The 27612-nt window shown below is 31.1% G+C and overlaps 1 protein-coding gene across 2 annotated transcripts; it reads left to right on the forward strand.

Moving 5' to 3' along the window:
• Window positions 1–27612, forward strand: LOC139486959 (uncharacterized). 2 transcript variants are annotated; one of them, XM_071271999.1, is made up of 3 exons: window positions 1–222; window positions 26315–26504; window positions 26903–27612. In XM_071271999.1, exons 2-3 carry the CDS (start codon window positions 26347–26349, stop codon window positions 27498–27500), a joined length of 756 nt encoding a protein of 251 aa, XP_071128100.1. In that variant the 5' UTR covers window positions 1–222; window positions 26315–26346; the 3' UTR covers window positions 27501–27612. The 2 variants fall into 2 exon arrangements, with proteins under 2 accessions (XP_071128100.1, XP_071128099.1); XM_071271998.1 differs by lacking the exon at window positions 1–222 and adding an exon at window positions 23106–23153.

Genomic DNA, 27612 nt, shown 5'->3' on the forward strand with positions numbered 1-27612 from the left:
ATACAAGAGAAGGTTGACATAAATGATCAAGATTTTTACCTTTTATAACATTAACCATTCTATTATGATGGTATGAAAGCGAAATTTCACTGCTGGAAGTCTTGTGTTAATATACCCAACATTCTTGTATATACTTATTGCAGTTCATAATAGTAACGTCTTTTTGTTGTACAACCTTCTCAATGTAAACAGTTTTACTGGGGAAATAGAGTTTATATACAGGTAAGAACTTTATATTTTTTCTTTTTCTTCTTTATTTAGTTTTACATGCACAAAGCAGTTACCTAAGTAGACAAAGATAGTGATTATATTTTGTTTAACATGTTCTACTTTGTCTTTGAAAGTCGTATGACAGTCTTTGTAGAATGTCTTGACACCAGATAATGCATTTTTGAACATAGACAACATAAATAAACATCAGGTGTGGATGTAGATAACTTGGCAAGACAGCCATCAGAATAAGATCTCGAGTAAAGAGATATAACGTGTAAAAGTAACCAAACTCTGTCTAACCGATTCTTATGTTTACTCCACCATTTTCTACTTAATAGAACGGACTGTGCCAAGTCAGGAATATGACAGTTGTTTTACATACGTATGATGTGTTTAAGCTCTTGCCATTTGATAAAGTATTATCCGGTTTTTTAATTTTCCTAAGACTTCGGTATTTGTGTTTTTTGGAAAATGACGCAGTCATTGTTCCATAACTGCCGACCTGATTTCTCTGCCTACCGCGCTTGGTTTCGTATTTACTAATTTCAATACAAACTGGAATGTGCTTGTGTTCCTTATCATTATGCATGAGCATTGTGTAGTAATCAGCCAGGAACCAGTTTACAAACTAACTGGTTTCTGTTTGTATACCACTACAGTCGAACAAAGTGTTGTAGTTTGACAGGAACCAGTCCAGAATTTTGTAAACTACAAAACGTAATCGGTTATTATCATTCCGTTTTGGTGTTTCATACCGACTTATATGGTTTGAATAAGCTTAAGACCCTTCAAACATTAATGTGATAGGTATATTAAAGACTGTTTTACAAAAGGATGAAACTGTTTTGCTTTAAAAGTCGTACTATAGTGATATATGTTATGTACGGATTTCCACGCTCACCGGTTAATTTCTTCTTTTACACGTGCTTTTGAAACTTCCTGTTTAAACAGAATACAGAATTAAACATCGCAAGTTTTAAAATTGTTTTTTGAGTGAATTAAACTTATTTTAACAATCACGAAGCGTTCGGGAATCATTTCAAGCAGTTTCTTCTTCTCTTTGATGATGGAAAATAGGTTTTCTCAAGAAAATACCGCAAACGATCGCAGAGGAATTGAAACGTACAAGTCAAGTCGGCACCTGGTTAAATTGGCTTCAAGTCAAATCGGCACCTATTTGACGTCAATTCGGCTTCCAATAATATTTATTATAATATTTTCTATTCAATTAATTAATAACTGTTACCACATAGTGAATATTAGGTAAACAACGAAACCAAAGTGAATATGTTGTTGTGTATAAAAGTAAACAACGAAGCTATTGTTTTAACCATTAGACAATTATTAAAATTAAATGGAAAACTATGAGTCCCTTTCAATAAATCAAACTTTCATGCCAAATAATTAGCAAATTTAAGGTGTTTTTTTTTCAGTAATGTTTAAACAGCAGTAAACAAACAATTCTGTAAAAGACTCAACTGGTTAAATAATGCATAAAAATATCCAATATCTCATGTATTAGTCCAAATAATAATGACGTCTGACAAGGCTATTTTATTTTTTTCTGGGACGCCTTCCTAAGACGTTCGTAGGAAGGCTTCCTAAGAAGGCGTCCCAGAAAAAAATTAACATAGCCTTGTGGTCATAGGAAGGTGTCCCAGAATAAAATTTAAAAAGCCTTGCCAGACGTAATAATTATTTTGACTACTCATATATATCATTAAAAATACACCAAAAAATTCATGTAGTTGAGAAAAATAAATACATACAAAATGTACATGAACATCCAAAAAAGTGAAAGTTAGTATTAACTCTTTTTGCTTTAAAAATTTACAACTGCATTTAAGTATTGAATGTTTTTTTTTTGTAAATTCATTGAGGTGTAAAAGCGTTGACCGAAGTACTTTTTGTATGAAGCGCGTAAGCGTAAGCGCTACATTCTAAAAATGTGCAAACGGTCAATGCTTTTGCAACCCTATGAGGTTACAAAAAGAAACATTCAATACTTATAACTACTTTTTTTAGCTAGGATCATGAAAACACGAATTTTATAACTTTTTTATTCAATTCATCTGTGCACTTTATTGTGGGACCACGTGTTATCATGAATGAAAAGTTTTATTGAGTGATGCAATTGCTTGAGGAATAACATGTGATGTGCAGTTAGTATTATAATGAAACATATATCAAATGTAATTATAACAAAATACATTACGTTGTAAGAGTTATCTCCCCAAACACTGTTTTTCTTGTGGCCACCTCTCCTTCGTAACCGTAAAAGATTTTATTTTACCAAATTGCTCGTTACATATTAAGGATAAGAATATTCGTTTGAACCATAGCTCTATGGGGACTCCATATGAGAGTTATTCCCCCTTTTTCATTTGATTCAAGCAATATGAATTTTCAACTGGTAAACCATAACTGATAGAGACCTAGGGTCTTCATGAGGTCATTGGTACTTAAAATGAAAATGAGGTCAATGTCAAAGGTCAAGGTCATATTATAAATTTTGATTTTGGCTTATTTTCACTTCTTTTCAAATACCGTATGACATTTTGACAAATAATTTTACATGTCCTTACTTGTATATTTTGGTTGAAAGGCTGCGCATACAATAAAAGGGAGTTTTTGTCCATCTTACATTTAAAATTACGCGTCAAGTGGTAAAACTCATTAACCAAACATATTAAAGACCTAGGATATTTTGATTCAAGGTCCATGGTTTGTGACCTTGAAATTGAGGTCAAGGTCATAGGTTAATAGGACGTCATAAAGCCATAAGAAACTAACATTTTAAACTGATTTTTCATATTTCAATATAAAAATAGATCTTTTCTAGTGGAAAGACTTCAATTGTTCTCTGAACAATTTGTTTTTAATTTACTTCATATTTTGTGGGAGAAGGGGGTTCAGACTATGTGGTATCAGGTCTGTTTGCGCCCAATACACTTTCGCACCTCGCACGTTCACACCCAAGGTCCGTTCGCACTCTACTCATTCGCGCCCAATTTTAATTCAAATTCAAGTTGAATAATTGGAAAATCATGATTGTTGTTTTAAATTGCTTTGGTGTAAATACTGAATGTATTTATAGCTTGGTATGAGTAAAACATTGAAGATTTTAAAGGAAAACACAAAAGATAATTGTTTTTAAGCCCTTTGATCTGAAACAATAAAATATAGGAACCAAAATATAGCAATCCACTATTATAACCAAAACATGATAAAATTAAACACACAGAAAAAAAATTAGTCAGAATCTCACTTCATTATGAAAGAGGTCAATGAAACAAAGTATAGCAATACACTGACCAAAACATGATTAAGAGTTATTCAACGCTAAATAAAACGTTGACAAAATACCACTTTATTTAGAAAGGATTATTATTATCTTTAACAATACGCTATCCAAAACATGATTAAGATTTATTCAACACAAAAAAAAAAAATGCTGTCTCACTTTATTTTGAGACAATGACAATTATACTTATAAGAAAACACTTGCTTACAGAGTTATTAAACACAAAACCAATTAAGATTAGTTACGAACATGTAGGGTGTGAAAGTGAAAGGGGGCGAACATGAGTTGGCGCAAACGTGAATGGGCGCGAACGGACCCGGATTCAGCCTATGTACCAGTGAGAAATATAGAAGCCTTTCTACGGTATTTATTTGTACAATTCAGGTAGTCTTGACCTATTCATTTGTCTTAAAAAAAACCCAGCCAGTTGGCACCTTCACTTCACACACACACATATACGAATATCAATTATATGCTTACGAGACATGTTGCATTGTTAAACTAATTACGGTATGTGAAAATCAAGACTTGCATAAAAACTATCCCAATATTAGAGACAGTGGCGTCATTTTTCTTCAGAGCTTTCAGCTCTTTGATTTACTTTTTTTTCCACAATTTGTTATCCAGGCACCTTTTATAGCTTACTACACGGAACGTTTTTTGCTCGTTTCCAAATGTTTATTCTTTACATGAAGTGTACAAGACTTGTATTGTATAACATTTTGTATATTATCTAGATAGATTGAAAGCCAAATTAAATTTTACTACATGCAAAACGACAGAGTTAACAATTGGTATTAAAAACCTAGAAGAGCATGTATTCAAATTTCTCTAATTCTTCGTCAATTTATCCCTTTCTGCACCCATTGTATAAAAAAATTTAATCAACGTGTGGTTCGTTTGATCTCAGTTCTTCATTGGTTAAAATCCGATTGTGACGTCGAATTTTCTTGCTGTCTTCTGAATTTCCTATTGTGACGACATGAAAAAAGGCGACCATGCCTGACGACGTCACATAGAAAGAACACATCTTTTTGCAGATCATTCGAAAAGAAGGAATAAGTTTGCCTGCATAATGTTAGAAAATCATTAGAGAAACAGATTCCACCACCAAATCTCGTGTAATACGATATTTATCCACTCTCGACAGTTAAATTATTAATTTTAAAGTCCTCGCCGAGGCGGCTCGGACTTTAAAATTGAAAATTTAACTGTCTCGAGTGGATAAATATCGTATTACACTCGATGCAGTGGTGGAATCTATATATATCGGAACACCGTAAAATGCAACAAAAACGAAATAACGCGTACGGTAGGATTACTATCCGTCAAATTAAAAAATGAATAATACCATTTCCTTTTTTTGTACATAAGTTTTTACCCCAAGTGTTGTGGATTAAACAACACTGTGAGGTCCCTGTTAACAATGTTGATAGCATTCAATGCTGAGAGGTGTAAATCCGTACTCCATTGCAAATGAAAAAAAATCGTGATTTATCAGTGTCTTTCACCTGTTTAATTATCGCCCTTCAAACTGTATCTAAGATATCTTTACTGGCAAGACTTATATATAGTGTTAAGAAAAATAATTACAATAGTCGATAATTTTTAGTCATGTCAATGCTATGATAGGACGGAGAGTACAGTATCTCCCGCTGAACTTGATATGTCTTGTACTTACAATTTGGTATATTTATCACTTCATGTAAACTTTTCCTTATTAATCTATTTTAGTCTCTTTGAAGCGTGCTTAGATCAAAATACCAGTCTTGTAACAAACTTTTCTAAAGCTATGTCAACATATTTTCAATAATCCATTTATAAAAAAAAACCCACAAACGTTATGTTATTTGTAATTCCTTTTTTGCTGAAAGAAAGAAGGTCAAGAAATACTACAAAGAAACATTCAGATTGTGAAACACAAATTAATCCCACCGAAGACAAGGTCCTCCGGAGGTGAGAAGTTCCAGCACTAGCAATGTTCTAGTCAATGTTTCTTTTTTTTTTAATGAAAATTATCATGAATATTTATATAATGTTCGCGTATTAATTGATGATAACAAGGCAGTAAAATAAACTATTATATTATTAATTCGTATATTTTAACTAATTTGATTCGTCCAGGGATAGTCACATGTTAAACTATATTTTCGAAGGTAGATAGAAAACGGTGGACAGCAAAAGCATATTGCACGGTTATTTTTAGAATATCTAAAAACCGATATATACTTTGTGACGTCATGTAATGAATTTTATGATATTGAGTAAAGTTCTATAAAAACAATATCTATGATCGATTATTTGAAGACAAAAAATCTTAGAATACATAAGATGTAAAAAAAAAAAAAAAAAAAAAGTAAATGAAATAACAATGAATAAGTTTTCATTGTCTAGGAGACAATATGATGTCTATAAAATTCCAACAAAATCAAATTACTATTTTGATACAAATATGATTGAAAATTAATAATATAACAATTATAGCCTATGTATGAGGTCAATACAGGATATATCGACCTCGGACTTCGTCTTCGGTAAATATACTTCTTTCAGGTCAATATATCCTTGTATCGACCTCATACAAAGGCTATAATTGTATAATATACTCGTTCCCCATATTGTATATTTACCTATCAGCTTTGCGATAAGTTTCTACACGTCTAACTGTATAACTATGCAACGACCGACTTAAAAACTAAAAAAAAAAAAGCAAAAAAATTATGAACAAATTAATTAAATACAAGTAGTGTGCATATGTTGTCATGTTAGCTACTCTTCCTATGTTATATGTACAGTAAAGGACCCGGATAAATCACGAGGAAAATTCTCAAGTCAAATTAATAGACCAAAGAATAAGAAATAGAAAGTTAGGGGGAATAGATATATTTGCTATAATTGCTGACGATACAATTTGTTTATCTTTTGTCGTTAGGTCTTGCTCAATAGATTTTGGTTTCCGTCAATGTGTTTTTACAAGACGTTTAAGTTATATTGGTAACTATATAATTACATGTATCAAATGTTTTCCTTTGAAACTTGATGCGGGAAATCTTGATATGTAAAAGTCAATTTTCAAGTATACGACAATGTGTTGGAATGCTTAAATAGAGACCGATGAGATTTTAATCGACCCTTGCATTATAACATCAATTAACATGTTTTTTTTTGTTTCTTTAAATGTTCTCACATATAAGATAGAAATTCCGCTGTTGTAAATAGTTCAGTCATGCAGTAGGTCAAAATTTCAGTTTTAAAACGAATTGCTATTCATTTGAATAGATACTAGAGAGAATGAGAGAGAAAATGACTTGTATCCAAGACTATAAAAACATTAAATAAAACAAACACAAAGTAAATATATATCTATTAACAGCAAAACATTAATCAAGGTTGATAAACAAGTTTAAGATATGTTGTGTAGTCCCTAAAATCGCAAATAGTATATAGTAACTAGCTGAAGGATGCTTCATTCCTTTTAGAATAATGTGTCTTGTGTCGATAAATGATTGATTGATTGATTGATTGTTGGTTGCTTAACGTCCAGTGGCAAATAGTTCATGCATGTTCAGGACAAGAACAAATTGATATTAAACAATAGTTTGATCTTGTAATAGAGGCCGTCCGGGATGAAGGTCGGCATATTGGATAGGTACTGAAATTAAGACTTGCAACAGGCCTACTACGGATTCCGAAGAGTTGTTACAGGAGGTATAAACGTGCAAAGATCCGGTCACTCTCATAACACGTGACATCGAATTTAACATCTCCATTCTGACTGGACGTAGCCGCACATCCCAACGGACCCACTTGTTACTGTCGGTCGGAGGAAGAATCAATGGGGTTACCTTATATTTTCCCCCATTTACACTTGGGGTTCGGTAAACGAAAAGAGGGTTATAATCTGAAAATTATAATTCTGAGATGTCAGTTTCGTTATTACAAATATGGTCGATTCCAGCAATAACCAAATCCAATTTGATTAACACATAGTTTTTTTTTATCAAATTTAATGTGAGAAAAGGCTCAACACAAAAATATGTTTTTTCAACATTACAATAATATTCAAGACAAATTAAATAAAACATTGAAATTGATATTGTATGGAATATAGTCTTGTTAATATCCGATTATACTGGAATAAACTCCACCTGGTTAGCAAAGATTTTATTTTTCAGTTTTAATCAAAGTACTGAAGTACTGAACATCAGAGGACCTCAAGTTGTGTTGAATTATTGATAAATGACAGGTGTTTATATTATACCTACCAGACAGATATGTTCACCATACAATATAGTACAAATATTAAATATAATATGCTATCATATCTGAGATACTGACTTGAACTAGGAAACTTAACTTTGTGAATTATCAATGATTACTTGGTCAAATGAGAACTGTTAGATTGGCATTATGACCATATAGTTGCACACATACAAAAATCGTTAGCGTATAACTTATAATAGAGAATCAACATAGCAAACAATTCTTCAAGTAGCTATATAGTCACTCACTGAACTATGAAAAAGAGGTTTAAGACAATCATATCAAAACAGATAAATTGTAATATTGTGGCTAATTAAAAAATAAAGTGGGGAAAAATATATTTTTTTGGCGAAAGAGGTGGCGAAAAAAATAATTGACCCAGGGGAAACTTTGGGGCTAAAGATACCAGATGAACAGCAAACTCATAAATGGAAAATAAACTTACAATTCCATGACTAAAACTGAAAAAGACATGCATACAAATAAAAGTACACTAGAAACAACATAGAAAACTAAAGACTGAGCAACACGAACCCCACCAAAACAGGTGATCTCAGTGCTCTGGATGGGTAAGCAGATCCTGCTCTACAAGTGGCATTAATTAACAATGTTTGTACATGTAGTATCCAGGTCTTTTTTCTGAAACATTTAGCTTTTGGATCAATTGCTAATTAAATGGATGTTAACACAGCAAGATTACTATCCCTTATTCTAGATTTTTGTTGCAGTCAACACAAACTCTTTAAATGTTCATAAATAGCTTCACTGAGTTACATTTGTATCTTGGTTTTATTGTAACACAGTCAATCATTTATCCATTATATTTTTTTTTAAATAAGCAGCTATACATGTACATTGTAGGTTCTGTTTTCTAATTAGGTCTTTCCACCTTTCCGTGGAAAGACCTATTGATTTTGTTCTGATTATTATTTTTTTTTTCTTCCGCCTAATTTTTTTTCTTGCGTAATTTTGTTGTTTCAGAAGATGTCGCTTAGATATTTGGAATATGATATCGTATAGTTTATACGCTTTAAAATTGACAACCGCGCAGTAAGAGTTATCTCCCCAAACACTGTTTTCTTGTGGCCACTACTCCTTCGCAACCGTAAAAGATTACGACAAATTTATTTTACCAAATTGCTCGTTACATCTTCAGGATTCGGAGTTTAGTTTTAACCGAAGCTATCCTGATACTCCATATGAGAGTTATTCCCCCTTATGTATTTGATATACTTAAGTGATTTGCATTTCTAACTGGTAAACCATAAGTGATAGAGACCTAGGGTCTTTTAATTTGAGATCCTTGGTCCAAAAAAAATGAAAATTAAGTTAAGGTCAAGGGTCAAGGTCACATCTATATTTTTTATTTTGGCTTATTTTTACTTATTTTCAAAACCTTATAACATATCTACATCTTATTTTCACTAAATTGTTAGTTGCAACATGCCGTTACTTATAAATTTTTGTTGAAAGGGTGCATAAACAATAAATAGGAGTTTTTGCCCATCTTATATTTAGAATTATGCGTAAAGTCATATAACTCATTAACCATACATAATAAAGACCTAGGGTCTTTTGATTTGAGATCCTTGGTTTATGACCTTGAAATTGAGGTCAAGGTCATAGGTAATTTGCACGTTCTAGATTTTGACCTTTGCTTTAAATTCATATTTATATATTATAAAGCCATAGGAACTGACATTTTAGATTGATTTTTAATATTTTGATAATAAAATAGATCTTCACTTGTGGAAAGACCTTCAATTGTTCTTTGAACAATTGGTTTTTAATTATTAAATGGTTCATTGTAAATATTACAATGTATTATATGTAGATAGCCATTTGCTAATGATGGTATTTTTGTTAATTGAATATCACAACATTTGGATAGTTTTTCAACTGTTAGGTTTTTTTTACTTTGTTCTGGATTTAATACTTTGGATACCACTGGTTTAGCAATGAGAACATTTTGCACTATACATATAGAACACAACTACCATATGAATGTGTCGGTCCTTTGTAAGAAACCTGTAAAACAGGCCTTGTAATTTTTTGGTGTATATCTTGATTTCCCGATTATACATTGATGTGGCCATTAGTTTTCTTGTATATATTGTTTAACATTTGACATTTCATGGCTATTTCTAACTGATTTATGTATAGTTTTTTTCTGATTGTAAAAATGTTGTATGGTTATAAGCTTTATTTCTTTTTCATCATTTTGTCTAGAGCTGGTGTCTGATTTATACCAATCATACCTCCCTTTTCTTTTTTTATGAATAATGACAACAATTTGGTTTTAATTTTCATTTATGTATGTACATGTAACAATATAAAACAGTATATATACATGTATAATCTCATTCCATCATTAATATTGGTCATTGTCGGTATATATTTATCTTTAAGTTTAACAATGTACTGTGAAAGAGCTATCTTTTAACAGATACTTAGTATATTATGGTTATTGTGAAACCACTGATTCAAAGGACAAGTTTCACTTATTGCCCAAAATAGCCTAAACTATATAAAACTCCAAAAAGTTCTCAATTTGGTTCGTAATTTGGGTCTATTTCAAAAGTCTTAACTCTCAATAAATCAGTTCTTTTCATAAAAGTACATTTTATGTTCCAAATTTGTCAAAATGTGATGATTTTGGGCAATTTTCAGACCTGAAAGCTTTAAGCCTTTAGGAATAAAGATTTGGCCGCTACCTACATGTACCATCCAAAATGTTTTGTAACCAAAAGAATCCAAATCTGATATATATATTCATCAATATAAAAACGTTTTAGATCTTGGATGGCAGCCAAGTTTAATTATGCCAAAAACAATTAAAGTTTTACCATAGTTATCTGTGGTATAATTTTCACAATTATTCAATGGTTTTGTTGTGTCTGATTTTCGAATAGAAAAATAAAGATGGCAAGACCTGAACGATGCCGCCTAATTTTATTAAGTAACATATGAACAACAGAGTCAGTGTGGGGCCACTAAGCTAAACTGCCCGCTTTGCACCAGCCAATATAAATGAATGCCTAGGGTGGGAATTGAACCCACATACACCAACTCTGTTGTCCCTATATTTTTTTTTAAAATAAACAAAAAATTGTCAAGAACAAATTTAAAAATATAGCGCTCATAGGTTTGTCTCAATAAAGATTTGCTTAGTTTGCTCATGCAGTATCCCAATATTGCTCTCAATAGTATAAATAGGCTCATGTGTGCTCAAATAACCATTTAGATTAGTCTCAATATTGATATATATCTAACTCAATTGAGTAGATCTAGCTCAAATTTTACTCAACATATAACTGATCATATTTGCTCAATTTAAGATCTCATGGGTGCTCATAGATAAAGTTAACTGATTGTATTTCTCATAGATATAACTAATCATATTTGCTCAATTCAAGTTTTCATATGCACATATGCATGTATGTGTGAACAAATGTCTAATATAAGTTACTAAAATTTGACATGGATATGGTTACACATTTAAATTAAATAATGCTGTAGAGAATGATAAGCACAAGTATGTCATCAAATTATCATATAATTTTGGCGATACATGTCATATATGGTCAAAATAATACAATACTATACAAGCTAAGGAAGACTTAAAAAACAGGACAGTTAATCTATATTTATATCTCCAAAACTGTAAGGTTTCTCCCAATATATCTATAGTAATTCAGTAAATGTGATTAACCCAAATTCTGACATTTCAGTGTAAAGTAAGACTCTTGATTTTACGAGCAAGAGTCTTTATACACTCAAAAAGAGTCCAACTTTATAGGAAGAAGAAAAGTCTTCTCTGAATATTATCAAACAATAAATTCAACCAATAATTATATATTAGAATTACTTACATAGACATAGTCAGAGCCATTACAAATTCCGCGTATTTTCCAGTCAAGGGGACATATTGAATGCAACAAACTAAGTCGGGGAGCGAAAATCCGAAACAGTATCTTAAAAAACAGAAAATAGTTCCGTGTGTGTGTCCAAGTGATCAATCTACTTGTTATTTACGAAGAAAAGAAATTTAACTCAAAAAATTGTTGAGATCTTTATAAAAACAAATTGTTGTTACAAAAAATACACAAATAGTAACCTTACCTTTAAAGGCCTTGAAGGTTCTTGTTACTCCTACCCAATCTGCTGGTATTTTCAAAATGGCTGCGGGGGACGTGACCTGATAATTTATTTTAATATTTAATATGACAGATTAAATTTTCCTGGTTTTGCTACGTTAATATTATAGACAAATATATGCTACAAACGGTTTAAAAAGGTTACTCCAAATCAAATAATTGAAATATAATTACCTTTCTGTGTATAAATGTGTGAATTGATTTCCTCTCGATTTTCTACACACTCGCTCTTGTCCTCTTGCGCACTCGTGGTATTCATCCGCAACAACAATTTTTTGATATTGAAGATCGTTTGATTAAAATACAAATATTTCTAACGACAAAACATTTTCATATTATAAATTTTGCATTAAGAAAAATTAAAAAAACTGAGTATCCATTGAAAACATGAATTTAAAAGAAGTGATACGGAATTTTATTCTGCACTATATAGGTCCGCGGGTCTATAATGTCGGTTATTATTCCAAAACTAATTATATATGCATCTCTTTGATCTTTGCGCGAATTGAAAAGTAGGCGATGGCAATACACCCGAGGCCCCTCAGGGGCCTCTGATGTAAAAATGTACCACAACGTTTTAACAAAATGTACTGATTAAAAATTATCTTCAACTTAAACAGCATAGTGTCGTTCAACATTTTTACGAATTAGATTTATCAAGGGTTCAAATTAGTGTTGGTCCAAGGTCCGGAACATAGTTTTTCTTGGAGAGTACTTTTTCATTCTAGAATTATAAATAATCAAGGACTACCATTATTTACACTGATGATTGACAAACGATCATTGTTTTCTTATAGAGGACCCTACCCTTCAAATTTCAAACGGACCTGGACCTTTCATCATTTAAAGCAAAGTTGTTTATTTCCTTTACTTACATAGTTTATTATTGGGCTTTAAAATTGTTGGGTATTGTTGGGTTTTGTTTGGGTTAAAATTTGTTGGGTTTGTTGGGTTTTGGCTACTCTTCTGTATAAAAATTCATTACATTTTGTTTAAAGTCATTTAAAAATTGATACAACCGAACTTCGTTGATGGCCGTATTGTGACCTATAGTAGTTGTTGATTTTTGTGTCATTTAGTCTTTTGTGGAGAGTTGTCCCACCGAGGAAGAAATTATCAAAGTCATATTAAGAATTTAAAAAATAACAAAGCCGCTGAATATGATGGAATAAGAAACGAGTTTATTAAAAATTCTATGTCTGTATGTTTACCGCTTTACGTGAAATTGTTCAATTTTGTATTCGACACAGGGAGTATACCCGAAATCTGGTCAATGGGAATAATTAATTCCAGTTATAAGAATAAGGGAGTCCGTAAAGATCTAGACTCGTATCAAGGTATTACACTTGTATCATGTTTAGGTAACGTATTTACAGCTATACTAAGGGGCCAGCTGAAGGACGCCTCCGGGTGCGGGAATTTCTCGCTACATTGAAGACCTGTTGGTGACCCTCTGCTGTTGTTTTTTATTTGGTCGGGTTGTTGTCTCTTTGACACATTCCCTATTTCCATTCTCAATTTTAATTAACAGACTAGACAAGTTTGCACAAAAAATTGAATAACTTTCAAAATGTGGGATTTTGGAAAAGTCACTCCACACTTGATAATATATTAAGTTTATACTGTTTTATTCAACTTTACTTACTCTCTGGAAAGCGTTTATTATGTACATTTGTAGATTTTAAGAAAGCCTTTGATACTGTGTGGAGGGTAGGACTGTGGCAAAAGCTTATTTCTAGTAACATAACAGGCACAATGTTTCACTTTATTTATAACCTCTATTCTAATGTCAAATCATGTGTAAGACATAACTCGAGTTGTTCAAATTTCTTTCCGTGCGAAGTTGGAGTTAGGTAGGGTGAAAACTTATCACCCTTTCTTTTTTCTCTGTTCCTTAATGATCTTGAAAGCTATTTTATTCAGCTTGGTGTAACAGGTTTAGAAAAGGTAAATGAATACTGTCTAAATGAACTAGGCATGTATATTCGAATTTTCTTGTTATTTTATGATGATGATACAATATTATTGGCAGAATTAGCTAACGATTTACAAATAATGTTAAACAAGTTTTAAATTAATTAATACTGTGCTGACTGGAAACTAAATGTAAATATTGATAAGACAAAAGTAATGGTGTTTGAAAAGGCGAAGCGTAAAAGAAATATGAGATTCATGTTAAGGGGCGAGAAGTTACAGCTCATCGACATTTATAATTACCTGGGATTATTAATAAGATACAATTGTAATTCTAATTTATCAAAGACAAAACTGGGGTGAGCAATCACAAAAAGCACTGTATGCATTATACTATAAGTCAAAAAATGTAATTTAACATTCCTTAAGATCTCCAGTTTCGACTATTTGATTGTCTTGTCGCTCCAATTTTGATTTATGGGTCGGACATTTTGGGTCATGAAAATGCTGACATGTTTGAAAAGGTGCACTTAAGTTTTCTAAAAAGAGTCTTGAATGTAAGATCAACAACACCAAATTATATGGTATATGGGGAAACTGGCAGATTCCCATTAAAAATTAATATCAAAACTAAATTACTATGCTTTTGTTCAAGGCTAGTGCAAAGCGGTAGTAACAAATTATCTGGGATTTTGTACCAGTTAATGTATAACTTACATAACTCAGGCCAATACTCATTTAAATGGCTATCTTCCCTGAAACAAATTTTTAATGATACAGGGTTTTCTTTTGCCTGGAATGCACAGGGTGCTATCAAAAGTTCGGATATTAAAAAAGAAAAAAAACAGAGATTGGTTGACCAATTCGGACAGAGTCTATCTGCTGATATGACAAACTCATCATACAAAACAATGTTTTGTTTAGAGCCATATTTACTCAATATTAAAGTGGCAGATCGATACATCTACAGTAAATTTAGATTTTTAAATATCAAAATCATTATATAAGTTGGTCGGTGGAAAAATACACCAAGAGAAATCGGATATGCTGTCACTGTGATTCCATTACAATTGGTGACGAATAACATTATTTTTTTTGTATGTTCCAATGAACAAATTATGTCTTTAAAAGAAAGGTATATACCTGCATATTACACAAAAAATCCTTCCCAAGTGTTTACTGGTCTATTATGACACTGTGACGTGCCAGTGCTAACAAAACTGTGCATGTTTCTAAGACATTGAAAAAATATTTTCTTAATTCAAAACATCATACAATAACTTCCTATCCACGTTGCAATTAAGAATTTTGCAAACAAATCAACCAAATATGGTATATTTCAATTTTATTGTATGATATTACTTATTTATTTATTTCGTGTCTTGCTTGTAAATGTATAAGTATTTATTTAATTGTTAATGTATAACCGTTATCCTCTTTTAGCACCATACGTGTACCTAAGTTAGAATAAATTGTCTTGTCTTGTCTCGTCTTGGCAACCATGTCACATTTTCGTTCTTTTTTCTTGTTGTTTCTGTTATATGTCAATCATTTTAGAAATCAAGCCTTATCTTTCACGTTGGGTAATAATTGAATAATGATATATATATTGCATTACCATTGGTGACCTTCGTCTGTTATCTGCTCTTTTGTCGGGTTGTTACATATCTTTGGCATATTCCCCATTTCCATTCTCAATTCTGTATTACATTTATGACGAAACAATTTATAATTGAATTATCAGCAAAACATTTATGATAGCTTGTCAATGAATTCATGCATACAAATAGACTTCAATTTGTCATTTGAATCAAATAATTACTTTTTAATTGTCGACATCAGATGTATATTTAGAAAGAAATTATGATGCACTAAATCTTGTTCGATTAATTATAAATGATGTCAAACGTAAAAGTACAAAGATTTTGAAGACTTTATAATTAACTTAAATGATTCGAAAAGGGAAATTGAAACTGAATCGATGCTCATAAAAAATACATAAAGCATCAAGAGAGGCCCAGATTTAAATGAACTGCGAACAAAATAATTTAACATCACATAAGTTACACCAATATCACCTAATTTATCCACTACTACCACGCCTAACAACACGAGATCGACACAGAAATGTTGTTTATTCAAATATCGTAATGCCTTGCTCGTGCTGGTTTTTTTTTTCATTTTTTTTTATCAGTTCCTGTGTATAAAATGAAAATATTTAGGTCCGGGAAGAAATACATAATATATGCTAGTACGAATGTTATTTTAGTTTTAAGAAATTTAACTCCTTTTATTCTCTTTTCGCTTCACAAAGATCCAAGAACAATTTTGCAATGTTTCTATAAGTAATGAAAATGAGTTTAGAGGCGGATATTTTTTATTGTGATTTGAAAGCAAAGGGGTGTACAAGTAATTCTGCAATGATAGGTTAGCTTCGAATCTATTTGATGACGAGATCTGCAACGTACTTTTTAAAAAGATAAACATTCTACAGAAAACAAATCTTGATCTTAGTACTATGGACATATTCACCAGCTTGAGGGGAGGTAATGGTAGCACTTTTATTTTGGTTATATTTACCCGAAAAACTAGAACTTATCCGTCTAAAACAAGTGCACCTAATTTAATGGCATCAGGCTATACTTTACGCTTATAAATGGGAGTTATAGGATTCACAAATTAATGAAATGAAGCACGATATGTGCATGTCAAAATAATATTTACGAAGTTGATCAGGACCACTAACGTCGGTGCTGTTTTTCATCTTGATAATTTAATTTTGATCATTTTTAGTGTAATCTGTTTACTACATTCTTACCATAAAAAGGTCCCCACATACAAAACGCATTAAACAAACAATGAAGTAAAAGCTAAAGAAGGTACCATGACAAAAAAAATCAAAGTACTGAAGTACTGAACATCGGATGACCGCAGGTTCTTGTGGATGGTCAAAAGCACATGTCACAGAAACAGATCACATCTCTATACCTGAAACTTGGGTTAATTTACAGAGATATTTTTTTTCTGATACAAGTTCGTGCTTGGATGATGAATAAATGACAGGAAATCCAACCTCACAGCAATAACTATTATATTGTAGTGCAACTTGAAGAAATCAGTATAACTTGGACTATTATACTTATATAATAATTGTCGTAGAGAATACACTGGTTTGTTGTTATATATATTATTAATATTACGATTGCATGTATATCTAATTTTCATCTATTTGTATATGATAATTCTATTCTACTATTATTATAGTGCAGTGCAAGTGTATGGTGGACACTCTTCTGTAAAAAAAAATCAAAGCCTTAAAGGCTGTAAAAGCAATTGCTGCCATGTTAATGTTTTGGGGACTTTTATTTTTCATCTACATATATAAGAATTAAACCTGACAGGACATGGTTGTCTAGTGAAAAGCAAGAAGGTTTTGACTTTATATCAATAAAAGACTTAAGCAGGAAATCATTTTTAATATGTTTTATATTTCACAAGGAGACAACAAGTTTACCATGCTAAAGTTAGGGGTAATTATGGATTATCCCCTGGTAGTGTTTGTAACTGGGCAATAATTACTTTTATTTATTTAATTTTAACAATTTTCATAATTAATTTAAATTAACCATTCAGTTAAAACATTTCACCTTTCGAGACGCTAATGTTGAAAAATGGGACAGAAATAAAATAACTTATTTTTATAAAAATATTTTCATAGTGTTACCTTGACATCATTTCTTAAAACTAAGTCCCACACATAATTGTTCATTTGATATGTGTCATCCTCATGCGATACGAGAAGTTTTCATGTCGCTAAATAGTCTTCTTGTCGCTTAATTTATTCTTCTTGTCCGTTCTTGACGCTTCTTGTCGCTAAAATTCTTCTTGTCGTTATTAGTGAGACCGCTATTTTTAGATTACAGGTGGTCATTTACACTACACGTATAACCTGTGTAGTGATTTTTATTTTACGATAAATTTATGAATGAACGATATTTTATGAATGAACAAGAGCACCTGACCTCTTTCTGAAACACGAATTAAACATATAAAATCGTATTTATTAAGATATAATTCAGTAAAATTTTCACCACTAAATCAACAACTGAAATGATTCCATATTTTGTTGAAACATCGTACAACCGGAGAACAGAAATCGCAAGTATGAAAATGCACTTTTTTCACTGGTGTTGAAAACCCAAAACTAATTTGACTATTATTTATGAATGACGGAAATTTAAGCGATAACAATACATCGGAGTGACCTCAAGGTCATCCTCTGTAAAAATGAAATATCGACAAACATAATTACATCGTAAACTTAAGACTGATCAACAGGAATCGCACTAAAACTTGGGCATGCTCTCATGGAGGTTTTTTCTAGTTATATAACGAAATTTAAATATGTTAGGAATTTGTCTTATTGATGACGACAGGGAAATTCATTTCTTTTAATGTTGTCATTAAAAAAAGTATGCCTTGCGAGTTAAAATCGTGCATACCAGATGTCGTTTGATTAGAAATATAAGGCTGGGAATTGCTTATAATTATGGATAATTATTCAATGTTTTAATTTGAAAAAGTTTATGATGTACTAGTCTATGGTCTACAAATTACGAAAAATATGTTAATATCAAAATAATTGATTTTTACGAAAGTGTCTTTTTGATCTGTGTACAGTAATTATGCGTTTATGAATATTCAATATCTTTGTTTTCGTGGTAATTACAAATTGTTTATCCATAAACTTAAATCGTAGTGCTTTCTAATTGGTATGAGTTTTATGAATATACTTCTTTTCTGAACTCATTTAAACAATTTCACTTACAACACTATATGCTATGATATCCGCTAGAGCCTGTGAGTTACGCTACAAAATTACAATAAAGGCATTGTTATTCATTAAGTTTGTTTTGGTTTATATATGTCACAATATAATTTCGTTCTTTTCTCATTCATGAATTCAATCGAGAGCCGTTTTCTATATTAAGTTTATAATATTTGATTCTTTTAGGTTGGCTCCATTTTGCTTAATTTTAAAATGTTAGAACATTTATTACTAAATATAGGATTCTTTACGCCGTATTCTTGCATTTAAAAGAAGTAAAACATTCTTTATAAACAAATTGATTCGATATACGATTCAAATTCTAAAAACAAACTGTCATGACAGCTATATTTATTCTTCAATATTTTACCATCTTGCAAAGTACATATTAACAGAATAACCAGCAATTTTAAACTTAACCAATAAAGGTACGATTGAACAAAACTAACCAGAAAAACGTATAATCACCTTTTGATAATAGGTTATAACCGTATTGGTTATTTGTAGAAAGGTTCAATATTTGTTCTAAATTATCTGGGTGGGAGAACTTCATTATGCTTTTGTTATTGCAGTCCATTGAAATATAAGTCAACCTTGTATTTATTGTTTACTTGTCCATTTTCTAAAATTGTTAGGTAAATATCTTGTTACATTTAAACTAGTTTATATGTGTTAATGTTCTGTATCCGTTATGAATACATATTTACTTTTCATTGTATTCCAAACAATTCCATTTTCAAAGTAAACAAAAAAATAGGTTGATTTAACAAATTTAGTAAGTAAATACTAGATTATTATCAATATTCATGAACTCATCATTTGTCACTACAAAAATATCCTTTTATGCATACAAGTAGGTTTGTATACTTGTATTTCGTATTCATGGTTTGTTATCATAAATGATAAAGAAACGAAACAAATGTTTTAAGATGTGGAAAGTTGAAAACCTATTATTAATTCTTTGGGGGGATGTATACATATTGGATCCCTGCAATGTTTATCGGTTTTTATTCTGTAGTTAGTCACCACTTCGGTGTTAACATGTATATCTATTATATAGTCATTTTTATAAATTTACTGTTTGCAAAAGTATGAATTCTTCTAAATACTTAGAATTTTCTTATCCCGGACAGATAACCGTAGCCGTATTTGGCACTATTTGCTGGAATTTTTGGTCAATGCTTTCATCTTTGTTTTGCTTTCTTTGTTATTTTGGCCTGGACGTCACTGATGAGTCTCATGTAAACGAAACACGCGTCTGGTGTATTTAATTATAAGCCTGGTATTTTTAATAACTAGTGACGCAACGTCAGATATTGCTACCATTTAGTGTAACAGAAAAATGACGTTAAATTGAAAACGCACACTATCTAATTGGCCGTTTCAGAATCTAAAGCATCATGGGTAATTTCATTGTTCGTACCCCTAAGTGAAAATAACGTCACGACATTGGTTGAATTTCCATTGTTTTGGACGTTTTCAACCAATCACGACGTTTCGGTGTACATTTTTGAAAATATTACCCAGAATGCAATAGATTCTGAAACGGTGAATTATTCCTGCTTTCCTTTTTTGGTAAATGCAATGTATAACACACAAGTGTAAATGCCGTACGTGAGAATCCAATCCAATATGATTTTATAATTAACATAGGAAATGCAATTTTACTGCTAGTAATTATGTGTTTTTGGAGGAATATTGCTGCATTATATATTCAACCCGAGTATGATTTTATTCAAGCAGCAACATACAATAGCTTATAGTTATGATACTGAAGTTTTCTTACTTTTTGATCGTCTTATAGATGTGTATTTTTGTAATATGTGCATCATTTCGTTTTGTTGAAAGCAGGACATATATATTTAGTGGAGGAAGGAACAAGCGAATGCAGTTTATGCCGTCCCTATAGCTAGCATAACGCTTCTGGCGACGTCAAATTATGATAACGGACAAACTTGCAAGACATTTTCATTAATCCGTATTTTTTATAGATAACCCTGTAATCCTTATGCTATTTGGTGTACCAACTCCAACTTTAAAAGTACTTTTTATTGGTATGATTATCAAAGCCGAAAAATAATCTTCACGAAATAAACGTTTTGTGAAGGCATGAAAGTTTAACTCGGACATTTCCGCAAGACATTGCAAATCTATCGTTTTGAATTGAATATGTAGCTCAATTTATTTTTCAATTCGAATTTTGGAAGCTTACACTTAGTACAAAACGATCGTGCTTACAATTTAATGAATTTTCTGTCAAAATTTTATTTTTGAACTGAAATGTTTGAAGTTTCCAAATTAAATTTCCGATGGGACATTTCCGTACATCATATTCTTTTGAAAATATGTATGCAAATTTTAAATGGAGACAGCCATGTTAACCAATACTGAAATATATCACGTCATAGAATGTTCATGCAAAATTTCGAAGAGTTGAGTGAACATTTCGCGAATTGTGCGAGTTTTATGTCCCGAGTTTGCATGTTAATTGTTACATGGGACAACGTTAAGTAAACGTTTTTCGGATAATCTGTGTCTTCCTAAGCCTATGAATATTATATTTTTATTCTTTCTCTTATCATAATGTGAAAATGTAAGAAACAATCTTTATTTGCATGTATAATTTGAAATATTCATTTCAGCATTGCTATAAAAAAAATTCCTGTCAAATATTTACTTAACGCTATTTTTCGTGGTAGTAGCAATATCTAACGTTGCGTCTATTAAGATTGTCGTAATGTTCTATTGTAATGTTTATTTGTGTGTTTCTTTATCCTGTATGTTCTCCCATTTATTTGTATTGTAGACCTGTCATGTAATGTTGTCATTTTAATGTTTTATTTAACATTGCCATAAACACGGGAGGTTTGGCTAGCCACAGAACCAAGTTCAACCCACCATTTTTTCTTGAAATGTTCTGTACATTAATGATTAATGAATTTCGAACAACGTTATACTACTGTTGCCTTTATTTCAATTTGTTTCAATTCCAATTTTCGAAATGTTATTTAAACCATTCACTCTTTTCTTCTTCTAATTATTTTAGGGGCGAGGGGAGGGGGCGTGTTGAATGTATTTTGTCTAAAATATACTGTACTATGTACAGTCATGTTCTGCACTTTTACATTATTACTCAGTAGAAGTAATTATAATGATTTACGTGCTGTGTTGTGCTGTGCTGTGTTTTTGTTTTATATGTTTGTTAGTTCGTGTTTTTGTTTTGTTTTGTTTTCGTTCGTTCGTCGTTTTAGTAATCTTTTAGTTTATTTTTTTATTTATTTTTATTTTTGAGTATTTTAGTGCATCTTTTATTAGTTAATTACATCTATCGTACGACTATGTTTGATTATATGTATCCATAATTTGAAGCTGAATATTGTACAACTGGTTATCCGTAAATTGCAGGAGTTGCGTGCGAACCCTTTCAACACACCTAGTTTCACGTTGATTGGAATTTGTGTGGTTTTTATAATTTTTATTACTCTCATATTTGTCTCTCTGTATCTTGGATGATCTCAATATATTATACCTTCATATAATATAAAACTGACACTCCCTTGCTAGAAATAACAAATATCTTTTGAAACTTTAATCATTACTTGTCATGTTGGTATGTGTACATATTCGGTGATAGAATTTCTCCATATTTTCATTTTCATATTTAGATTAAACATATTTATTAATAGTGGATTGGGAAACAAGTTATTGCAACTTATATTAATATATCTTTCTACTTTGCGAGAGCGAGTGCTGCCTTGTAGCGGCATTAGACTGCTCTTTTTCGAAATCTGCAAGGATGTCTTTAACATGCAAGATATGTGTCTCTCTCATAACACGGTTTAGTTATTTATCCCTTTCCGACGGACGATCATTGTTTCCAAAGACCATACTCGAAAATGGTGTCAAGGGAGTTTAGTACTTTTAATTTACTTGAGTTTGATACAAACAACTATCTAAGCATCACTCCTTGTATTCCCATGTACGATTACATTTGTAAACTCGTTCAGTTAAACACTTGACGATAATTCGTAATAACGTGGGTTTTTTCCACAATACTTAAAGTTTCTTTCTGTTGTGTTGCGAATTGAGCAACCATCTTAAGATTCAAGTAGATTCTACCCGAGCAGGAAAAAGCAACAATTGTTTTCAATTTATCAAATGATGTTAAATTACAAAGTAGCGTGTGTATGAACAGTCCCTGGTGAAAAACGCGAACGAATGATTACGTTTAAAATTTCGATCTCTTTTTAATTTGTTTAGGACATCTGAAATATTTATCTTTAAAGTAACGACTTGCTGCTTAACACCATGTTCTTAAATTTGATTGGATGCTTAACAAATAAAATTTTCCCCACGTGCAGTTTCTAATGAGTGTTTTCACTATATATTCATTTGGAAGGCATTTAAAATTATTGATAAGTTTAAATGATAAACACAATGTCACGTGACTTTAGGAAGTAATACTTTATTTCAGGTAAGACATTGAAATACAATTAAAAAGATATGAAATTTATACAAGATTATTACAATAACAACAATGTATAATTCGGTGGGGTAATACTTTATATCGATTCTTTATAATATCAAATAGCATCAATATTATTTTCAACTTCCTTTAATAGCTTAGGCATTGTGGTAACAAACAATTATGTGTAATTCAGGGCGATATCTTTTTGCGCCAAAAAGTAACTCATTTGCGCCACAACTTAATTGCGCCAATACTTCTTTTGCGCCACCTAATTTTCAAAACTCGATGTATCATTTGCGCCAATAAAATAATCATCTAATTGCGCTAATTTTATTTATTTTTATTTGAAATGATTCAGGACCGTTATTGGTTCTTCTGTTATTTGAAGGAATCTCTGCCCATACAGGAGGAGGAAACAACACATTATCCTTTACATGTATGTTGATAACACGTAATCAGCGATTTTTTCTACATTGTACACATAAATTTTAATCATTTTTCTGTAACAACCTTCTGATTTTGACGGCAACAAGGGAATATAATGTCCATTCTTAAAGCCATGTATATTTTAAAGTTGTTTAAAGTATTTTGGACAACATTTATAAAGGTACCATCACAAAAAAAATCTTTTGACACAGAAATCTTAAATTAGCCTCTCATCCTAATAACATTATCCCGCTTTACACCACCAAAATCATCCAATATTCTGTGAAATTCTGCTTGATTTTTAGGTTGAGTTTTCTTGAATTTTATGAGTGTTCAGATACATCTTAAGTGGAAAGTTTAGCTATAGTACAGTACATGTATGATATAATAGGTAAAACATGTACAGTTATGATATAGGTAAAAAATATTTACAGGTAAATGTGGCGCAATTTCATTTCATTTATTGGCGCAATTCAAACCATCAAAATAAAAGAGAGTGGCGCAATTAATACCTTTTCAAAACTGCAATTGGCGCAAATTGATTCTGCCCGTAATTCAGTGGTAATCGTTGTTTGCTGTCTGTTGTATCTTTTTTCGTTTATTGTTTTGTCAATAATCATACCGTTGGGGTTTGTTTTTTCGTTTGAATTGTTTCACATTTTGACCTGTCGGTTTTTTATTATAACTGACTGGGTTTTGCTCATTGTTGAAGGCCGTATGGTAAATTTTGACTACGTCGATCTATCAAGTGTTTAATCTTGTCAACTGATCAAAAAAAAATTTAATCCGAATTAATATTGATCAAATGCCATTCCGATTTACTTTACACAACTTCACGTTTTCAGTTGCAGTCTCCCTCTTTCCCTGAAACAAACTCTTCATTTATATGATTAACATGCTAACATGTTGTCTTTTTCCCGATTGCGACTAACCTAATAATACTTGTCACTGTGTGTGTAATAACAAAAGCAACACGACGGGTGCCACATGTGGAACAGGATCTTCTTTCCCTTCCGATACACCTGAGATCATCTCGGGTTTTGATTGGGTTTGTGATGTTCAGTCTTTTGTTATCTCTGTTGTGTTTTTCGGTACTGTTGTTTAGTCTTTTGTTATTTAAGTTGTCACAATATACATGTTGCCATTAAATTTATTTATAAAGTTATTTTTTGTGGAAAACAGAAAATCTTGATTGCTTAATTAATCGTGAAATATTTTTATTGAATTTATATTTGAATTTTATAGTCTAAATATAAATTACATTCCGTTTTAACATTATGAAGACAAGTACGGATTCCTCTTTAGATAATTTATTTGACGTGATAAATTCATATCAATTTGACTGTTATAAAAAGACCACATACTGACCATACTCACCATTTTGACGTATGGGTACTTTCTTATCGTTATTTTTACTGATGTAAGAGTCCCCTTTTTATTAATGTTCACACTTACAATAGAACAAAAACAGGGTTCTTAGTTTCACAACATAGATGCTGTCTTGATTTGACATCGATCAATTCAAAAGACAATTTTATAAATATAACACAGAATGGAAGAAGGGTAGTAATTGTTAATACAGTCAAAAATAATTTTCTGAAATAAGAACAGAACAGTTCTTTAAAATCCAATTTGGCCATTTATCTTACACGCTAAAAATATCAAAATCAGTTATCCACACCACAACTTCCTAAATTTATATGAAGGTATTTATTGAGAGGTTCATCTCCTATTCGTCCATTCGTTTTCCTTTCTTTTCTGATCATACAACCGAAAAAATATCAACGAGAAGTTCCTAAGTTTCATGCTTACAACAACACTCAAGAAGGCAATATTTTTGTCGATAAAATGTGAGCAGATAGCAAACAGATCATTGTGAATTATTAAAAAAAGAAATTCTGTCTGCAAATATTTTTATATTGGGTATTTGAAAAAAAATGTCTTTTCTAAAACCAAGAACTAAAAACAGCTAACTGTCTGTCCCTTGTTACATTCCAATAGCATGATATACTTTTTTTTAATGTTGAGTACACATATACAAACAACTTATTACTGTTTATACCAACATGATATTTACTTGTATTTAAATTCATTTATCCAAAAATAACATATATGCATAGGTACAATTAAAAGCAAGAACAAAAATTCTATTATAAGAAAAAAAATAGTTCATTTTTTAAGTATGATGTTGTATTATTTGTGTCTATTTATGATAAACGTTTCTTAAATAAAATCCAGTGGGTCGGATTGCATATCGCATATAATTGATGTAATTGGCTGCTTTAAATACCCATTAACAATAAGGCTTTTGTTGAAATATAATCTTCTAAATGACAAAAAGAAAAATGGAAACTACAGTTTGCTCGTTAGCGAAACAACATACTTTTATATTAGATACCAAGTGGAATTCGTTTAAATCTTTATTTAGACTAAGATTATAATATGACTGAATGTGTTCGACTAAATTTTACATTGCTTTAGCGAATGAAACGCTTTGCTTTCGGTAGATAAAAAATGTTTCATGGAAGCATTACATTTGAAGCAAATTATTTATATGATTATAGTATTTTTTTTTTACTTCGTCATTTGAATAACATAAACGGTGATCTTGTCTTCTGATATATTGTACTGTCAATCCTTTCTATTTTTACAATATTGTTGCTCTTATCTCTTTGGCAATCATACATTCAATCTTCTCTACATGCATTCTTGAATTATAAAAATGTTGTGTTTTGTTTCAGATTCAACTACGCTACTCAGAGTTCTATTTGAAATGACCGTGTTGATACCCCAAACACGGAAGAATTCTACAGAGAGGGACGATGGTCAATGTAGACAAAGTATGTTTGGATTAAAAACCCCAATATCTAATTGTCGACGACGTAATGACCTGGATGATTTTGATGGTATTAGAAGTATTTTATCACACAGGTACTAAACATTTAGTAACCACTAATTCAAAATATCATTAAGAATAAAGTTCATATGCACTTTTTTTTTTATCAAAATTTAGTTACTAGTATTGAATATTTGTGCTTTTTATTTTAGCAATTCTTTGTAATACAAAAGATAGGCAAAACTACACGATCAGTACATTATTGACAGTCTGTAGTCTATCCGACTGCATATGACAAACAGACAATCTAGTTTCATCTTTAAAAAGCGTATGTTTAAGCATAAAACATCATGATAATTAATTTCTGATTCAGATTTATTCTTATAAAATAATTAGAAGATTATCATTCAATGAAATACTGACCACATTCATAATATTTTGTACATTTAAAATTGAGTATCTAACCTTAATCATTTTGTTTTCCAAATTACAGCAGCGTCGAAGATCATTGGACTCGATATGTGCAAAATGACGGTAGTTTGTTCTATGTTCTAGTCAAGGAATCTTGTAGCCGCGGAAAGCACAAAACGACCAGATGCTATTACCATTCAGACACAGAACATGACACAGACATGGCGTTAAGCCCTTCGGAAAAACTTTCTTCGAACGGTCATGATGAAGTTAACAATCGTGAAGAAAGACTTGTTGAAGACGTTAGTTGTAACGATCCTACAAGAACTCATACTTGTAATGGTCATGAAACAACCAATTCTATAAAATCTAGTCATAACCTATATACTGATGTGTTTTTAGACGAAAGAGAACAACATATTCTATGTTCGAAAAGACAATGTAATTTTCGTCATAGAAACGACATAGACTACAAACATGATATTAACCACAACAAAACAACAAACAAACATTCATCAGACCATGATTGTGACAGTGGTATCCATAGTGATTCTGATAGATCCTCTATAGACAGTGTATCGTCAAATAACGAGAAAACTGCTACTAAACCTAGAAGACTACACTTTTCTCATATGATCAGTTTTAATAGATTGCGGTCTAGATTTCGACTAGAAAAATGATAACGAGAAGTGAAACAGTTCTTTCTTTACCTGTTGATTCATTATGAAAGCATTAGTATTGTCGTTTACTCTGATATTTCCTCTTTGTCATAAAGATAAAAATTATAAGAAA

The sequence above is a fragment of the Mytilus edulis genome, chromosome 8 (genome assembly GCF_963676685.1).
Source record: "Mytilus edulis chromosome 8, xbMytEdul2.2, whole genome shotgun sequence".
In the NCBI taxonomy this organism is placed as follows: domain Eukaryota; kingdom Metazoa; phylum Mollusca; class Bivalvia; order Mytilida; family Mytilidae; genus Mytilus; species Mytilus edulis.

Excerpts from the sequence above, each read along its gene's own strand:
- LOC139486959 (XM_071271999.1), top strand. The coding sequence starts at position 26,347 with ATGACCGTGTTGATACCCCAAACACGGAAGAATTCTACAGAGAGGGAC. Across the intron at positions 26,505-26,902 it reads AGAAGTATTTTATCACACAG|CAGCGTCGAAGATCATTGGA; the intron begins GTACTAAACATT and ends TCCAAATTACAG.